Source organism: Triticum urartu, chromosome 7A, assembly GCF_056163025.1.
Source record: "Triticum urartu cultivar PI428250 chromosome 7A, HENAU_Tu73, whole genome shotgun sequence".
NCBI classification, from domain to species: domain Eukaryota; kingdom Viridiplantae; phylum Streptophyta; class Magnoliopsida; order Poales; family Poaceae; genus Triticum; species Triticum urartu.
Genome location: NC_141879.1, coordinates 606790772 through 606797384, shown reverse-complemented (window position 1 = coordinate 606797384; position 6613 = coordinate 606790772). Strand labels below are relative to the sequence as shown.

The window sequence follows — 6613 nt, the reverse complement described above, 5'->3', positions numbered from 1 at the left end:
GGTGGCACTACAACAAGGGATGCTACCTAGCAGATGCCATCTATCCGATATGGTCCATATTTGTGAAGACTATTTCAAACCCTGCGCCAGGAGGCAAGAACTCCAACTTTGCGAAGGTTCAGAAGGCTTGTAGGAAGGATGTCGAGCGGGCATTTGGTGTGATCCAATCTCGATTTGCTGTTGTTCGTACCCCGCTCAGACCTGGTCAAAAGATCAAATGTGGGAGATCATGACTTGCTCTATCAACTTGAGAGCGAGCAGGAAGAGCCAGTGTTTGACACTGAACCGTATTACATGCAGGGTCATTTTGCCCAAGTTGATCACCATCTACCGACAACCTAGATTGCCTTCCTCAATATGCGTCAGGAGATCCGAGACGCACTGATGCATCAACAACTGCAGCAGGATCTGGTGGAGCACTTATGAAGGCTTAAGGGCAACGCCTAGCTCGATGTGTGATGAAATCTGAGTTTTTATTTGTTGAAATATATAATTTGTATTGAAATATTTGATTTCTATTGGTTTTCTGTGATGAACTATGTGATAAAAATAGCTTCTGTTTAATGTGTGCCCAAGCACACCGAATAGGGCCGAAATTGGTCAATTTGCGCCGACAGTGAGCCAATTTGTGCCGAAAACAGGCTAAAAAGTGGACCAATTTGCGTCGATAGTGGGTCGAAATCAACGCCTGAGGACGACCTAAGGTGGCAGCTGGGAACTCAATTGCCCCTACGTAAAAATTATCGTCGGTTCGTCCGTAGAACGGCGCTATTTCAAGTCCCTGAAAGACCGCTGAAGATGCTCTAAACCATGGCGGACCATAAGTGCGAGGTGTCGTCCCAAAAAGGGAAGAAACCATTTAGCATCCACAGAGCACGCCCATACTTGCGTGCTGAATCCAGTGGATGTGGTTGCCCTTCGCTACGGAAAGATCGGTTGGCACAGTCACCCGATAATATTCTTCTATCTATCTTTTCATTTGCGATTTGCGGCCTGATGCTTTTGGTTGGCGCCATGGCCGCGGTTGCCCCGTCCACATTTCACATGTCGCTCTCAGTCTCAGCAAAAGGGCTCAATCACTGGCGCCTTGGCTAAGGCGGCCTAGCAACCTCGCATCTGCAGCCACTCCAATTGCCAGGATGCGTCCGTCAGGACGTCCACCCACTGCACTGCCGCCAAGTGAAGCACTGGACGAGGGAGAGGCGTACGCTCCCAAGCTCCTCTCGCACGCCATGGCCTCCGCCGGCGAGCACACGGTGCCCCTGCTCGCCCGACTTCCAACCGAGGTCCGTCTCGTCTCCCCCGTCTCTGCTCCGGTTCAATTGTTTTCTCCCCTTTCGTCTGCATGGGATTTTAACCCATGGCATGGGATTTTGCCGTCGCAGGCGGCGGAGGCGTACACCACTGACGGGTCCCTCGACTTGGACGGGAACCCGGCGCTCAAGAATCGCACGGGGGGATGGCGCGCGTGCCGCGCAGTTCTCGGTAATTTATTTCTTCTTCACCTGTTCTTGGTAGTAATCTCGTTACCTTGGAACGACGGTGTTCATGCAGGAACCGAGTTCTGCTACTGCCTGGCCTTCTACGGCATCTCCTACAACCTCGTCACGTACCTCACCGGCGTCCTCGGCCAGAGCAACGTCGCCGCGGCGAGGAACGTGTCCACCTGGCAGGCCACCTGCTTCCTCATGCCCCTCGGCGGCGCCGTCGTGGCCGACTCCTACTGCGGAAGGTACCGCACCATGGTCGTCTCCTGCTTCATCGGCGTCGCAGTACGTTACCTAATCCTCCTCCCGGCCACTCTGCACCGCAATCAAGAATCGCTCTGCGCACAGTATGCATCTCTATGTCATGTCCCAATGGAGCAATCAAGAATATCATACAGAATAGCACTTGAATTAATTACGATACTCTGCAGTCGACGTCATGCCTGGAGCACTTCAATTAATTGAGAAAATTCAGAGAACAGTCTGCAAGATCGTTACAGTTTGGTCTCTGTGTTTTTGGCTTGCAGGGGATGCTCATGACAGCATTCTCGGCGTACCTGCCGCTGCTCGTCGAGAGCGGCGTGTCGTTCAGAGGCCTCACCTCGTCCAACATGGTGTCGGTTCAGGAGTTCGTCTTGTTTCTCGGCCTGTACATGATTGCCGTTGGGCTGGGCGGACTCCGGCCGTGCCTCATGTCCTTCGGCGCCGACCAGTTCGACGACGGCGATCCATCGGAGCGCGTGACCAAGGGCTCCTTCTTCAACTGGTACGTGTTCAACATGAGCTGCGCGTCGCTCATATCCAGCACCGGCATCGTGTGGGTGCAGGATCATTACGGCTGGGCGCTGGGCCTGACCGTCCCGGCGGTCGTCCTCGCCGTCGGGCTTTCTTGCCTGGTCGCGGCGTCACGGACGTATAGGTTTCAACGAACTCGCGGCAGCCCGCTCACCAGAGTGTGCCAGGTCGTGGTTGCTGCCGTGAGAAAGTCCGGCGTCGAGCTGCCGGCCGACAGCTCTCTGCTCTACGACATGCCGGAAGACGACCTCGCCATGAAGGGAGTCGAGAGGATCGAACACACCACTGATCTCCGGTCAGTTACTACAATTCTCCTCGTATCTGCTTGCAGCTTGCTTGGTTCAATTCACCACTCACTCAAGATGGATCTGTTGCTTGCTTGATCAGATTCTTCGATAAGGCCGCCATTGTCGTGGCCTCTGACAAGGAGGTGGAGGCAGCCGCCGTGCCGGTGCCGCGCAGCCCGTGGAGGCTCTGCATCGTGACGCAGGTCGAGGAGCTCAAGATTCTCGTGCGGATGCTGCCTCTCTGGGCGACCGTCGTGTTCTTCTATGCCGTGTCGGTGCAGATCTCGTCCACATTCGTCGAGCAAGGCAGGGCGATGGACGCTACCGTCGGCTCCGTGCGCGTCCCGCCCGCGTCCATGTCCACCTTCGATATAATCACCGTCATCGTCCTGGTCCCTCTCTACGACCGGGCCTTCGTTCCGGCGGCGAGAAGGCTCACCGGGAGGGAGAAGGGCATCTCGGAGCTGCAGAGGATCGGCGCCGGCCTCGCCATGCCCGTGCTCGCCATGGCCGCCGCGGCGCTTCTAGAGACGGCGCGCCTCCGCACGGCGAAGGCGGCGCCCCTGGCGCCATGCTCGACGAGCGTGCTGTGGCAGGCGCCGCAGTACGTGCTGGTGGGCGTGGGCGAGGTGCTCACTACCATTGGCCAGCTCGACTTCTTCTACGGCCAGGCGCCGGCCGCGATGAAGACCGTATGCACGGCGCTCGCGCTTCTCGCGGTAGCGGCCGGCGGCTACCTGAGCTCATTCCTACTGACGGCCGTGCAGTGGGCGACGACGACTGGTGGCGCGCCGGGGTGGATCCCCGACGACCTGAACGAGGGTCATCTGGATCGCTTCTTCTGGATGATGGCCGGACTTGGTTGTCTGAATCTGATGGCGTTCGGGAGCTGCGCCAGGAGGTACAAATCCAGGAAGGGTTGCTGATTTTTAAGTTGCTTCTTGGTGGGAAGAGATATTTTTGCAGCCCAGGTGCATGATGCCCAAGATAAAAGCACGATTCATCAGCAATAGAGAAATGCCTCAAAAAAGATCTGCCGTAGTGAACCATTTCAATTTTACTTTTTTTAGAAAGGCCATCATGGCTAGCTTCATTAACGTAGATAGAAATTATAATATTACATCGTCCACAAGGTTTGAGACAAGACAGCCTGGCGGCTCGTCCGTCCAATGACTACAAAGTTATTACAATAATTGTAATTTGTTAGCACATGCGTCGCTTGGTTTGAACTACGATAACAATGTTTGAATCTGACCTTCCCAATTAATGACGAAATGTCCACACATTCAGCAAAAATTGCAGCAGCTTCATCCCACCATCTTGTCTGGCCATCACAAGATTCAATTTTCCTATCAACGAGTCCGACTCCGCCTCCACTCGCGGGAAACCTAGCGAACTTGCAAAATTCAGACCATCCCGCATTGCCAACGCCTCGGTTATAACCACAGTTGATGTATAAGGAATATAAATACATTAAGCAGCTAGAAAGGATCCATTCGCATCCCTGGTCACTGTTGTAGTAGCTCCTACTCACTAGTGCAGAACCGGGCAATAGCACCGGTTCGTAAGGCCCTTTAGTGCCGGTTCGGTAACCGGTGCTAAAGTGTAGGCACTAAAGCCCCCCCCCCCCCCCTTGTTAGTACCGATTCAGCACGAACCGGTGCTAAAGGGCAACCACGTGGCACGAGTCAGCTTCGGGGGCAGAGAGCCCTTTAGTACCTGTTGGTGTCACCAACCGGTATTAAAAGGTTGAGGGGGGGATGGGGTTGGGTTTATGATTTCTTTTTCATTTAATTTTGTGTTTTCCATTTAATTCTTTTTCGTTTACTGGTATTTTACGATGATACTACATACTGTACATGTTATGCATAGATATAAATAGAATTTCTAGTAGAACCGATCATACTATATATATATATATATATCATCGAATGTCTCACAACCACCATTAATTAATTCACACATATTGTCGGGACCCCGATTCTAAGTCACACCGATCTAGCATGTAACACCTCTTATCACTTTGCGGCCTCACGCACGGTATCCCCACGGGTGTCGCCTTACCATGGCCCGGAACCGTTTGCGCCTTTTGGCTCACGTATATGATAGTGTCGCTAGCATCCATATGACAGAGAACCCGGGCCAACATGGCTAGTCGTGAACCCAAAGCGGCACAGACCTATGGAGACAGGCATACATGAATCACATCGAGCATGTCGGTCAACAGTGTATGAATCCGGACTGTAGCACTGGGCTAACAGGACTCCAGAAGTCACCGCGTGACATTTTCCCGAATGGACAGACATAGGAACGAAGGGGAACACATGCCGGCCAGTCAAGTGTTCTGAGTAGTAGTGCTGGGCTAGCAGGACTCCGGTGAACCGGGCTGTAGCGGACTACTATGGCTCAAGGAAGCACTAGACTATATTTCCCCATAAGAGAGGCTGTCAAGGACAAACAACTAGATTGTCGGATCCCACACATAGCAATACACATCACATGTACGCATAACATGCAAGTATGTGATGTACAACATGGCATCACAACATAACGCAAATCATATAGATAAAGGCTCAGAAGAGCCACATAGCATAAATACAAACAGGGGTCACATGACCCATCATTCAGAGCATACAAGCAACGGAAGCATTACATGTCTGAGTACAGACAACTATAAAAGAAAAAGGCCGAGAAGCCTGACTATCTACAAGTCCCTCCAAAGTACAAGATCGTAGCTGAGGTAACAAGCTACTCGTCGAAGTCCAAGCGGTACTACTAGTGAGACAGATGTCTCAGTTGCAAAACATAAATAAAGCAAATGTGAGTACAAAGGTACTCAGCAAGACTTACATCAGATCCTATCATACATGCATTTGTATCAAGAAGGTAATGCGGGGTTTAGTTGCAGCAAGCCAGCTTTGACTCAGTGGCTATCATGTTCTACGACAATGAGAAACTTCTTTGAGATGAGGCAGCGCACACGAGTCCACTAATCACCACATCAATACACTACTATGGATTCATCCCCGTCTCTCCTACGAGAAGGCCATCCATAGCACTCACACTTGTCTTGAGCATTTTAGAGTATCCACTTTAAGTTGTCTATGTACCACGTAACCATCCAAGAAGTCCATAACCGAGGACACGGCTATTCGAATAGATCATGATAACCCTGCAGGGGTGTACTTCCTCACACATGCTCTCACCACTTATCACCATGTACACGTCATGTATCAAGGCAACCTTCAAGCGGAAGCCTGGCGAGGGTGTCGGCCAAGACCTGACTAAGCACGCAAAACTCTAGTCCAGATTTATCGCCTATTTGGGTTCCATCCGCAAGGAGATCCGGCCGGGGTGTCGCTCACGGCCCCAAACGATGTGAGCAGGGTTCCCAAGCCCACCATCCGGGTGCCACTTGCTACACCGTGCCATCTGTGCCTAGTCTGTCCCGAGCCCACCCTGCCGGGTGCCACTCGGTAGAAAAATAGCACTACCTACAAACACCAGAAACTATTTGCAACTCCTGGACAAGAACAAGGCGGTTAATAAGTTGAGAGAGCTTGGAGCGCCCGGAGCCCAATGTGTGGTAGTAGCTAGTCATTGGACAACTTACACAGAACTCAGTTCTTAAGGACGGTCCTAATGAGACAACCCACCATGTACTCCTACATGGCCTCTCACCGCTACCTTTACCAAATCGTGTTCACACGCTTAACTCTCAGCACCAGAACATATCATAACACTCCAATTCATTCTCGATGAATCAGACCTGACACAACTCTAAGCAATAGCAGGCATGGCATGGTAGGAACACAACATGGCTCAAACAACTCCTACACATGCTAGTGGGTTTTAACTATCTACTGTGGCAATGACAGGTCATGCAGAGGAATGGGTTCAACTATCGCAGCATAAAGTAGCGGTTGAATCGTTGTTGTCCTAATGCAATAAATGAAAGCAGGAGCGAGAGAGTGGGATTGTATCGGAATGAACAAGGGGGGGTTGCTTGCCTGGTAGATCAACAGGGGGGCACTGCTCCTCAGA

At 51.9% G+C, this 6613-nt stretch overlaps 1 protein-coding gene across 2 annotated transcripts; it reads left to right on the top strand.

Moving 5' to 3' along the window:
- Positions 1–998: 998 nt before the first annotated feature.
- Positions 999–3775, top strand: LOC125536050 (protein NRT1/ PTR FAMILY 8.3). 2 transcript variants are annotated; one of them, XM_048699140.2, is made up of 5 exons: positions 999–1286; positions 1386–1485; positions 1555–1772; positions 2015–2577; positions 2670–3775. In XM_048699140.2, the coding sequence occupies exons 1-5, from the start codon at positions 1140–1142 to the stop codon at positions 3493–3495; spliced, it is 1854 nt and encodes a 617-aa protein (XP_048555097.1). In that variant the 5' UTR covers positions 999–1139; the 3' UTR covers positions 3496–3775. The 2 variants fall into 2 exon arrangements, with proteins under 2 accessions (XP_048555097.1, XP_048555096.1); XM_048699139.2 differs by having other exon boundaries at positions 1386–1772.
- The last annotated feature ends 2838 nt before the right edge of the window (positions 3776–6613 follow it).

Bases quoted from the DNA above. Each gene is read 5' to 3' on its own strand.
- LOC125536050 (XM_048699139.2), top strand. From the start codon at position 1,140: ATGCGTCCGTCAGGACGTCCACCCACTGCACTGCCGCCAAGTGAAGCA. The intron at 1,773-2,014 runs GTACGTTACCTA...TTTGGCTTGCAG, and splicing joins CCTGCTTCATCGGCGTCGCA to GGGATGCTCATGACAGCATT. The intron at 2,578-2,669 runs GTCAGTTACTAC...TTGCTTGATCAG, and splicing joins GAACACACCACTGATCTCCG to ATTCTTCGATAAGGCCGCCA.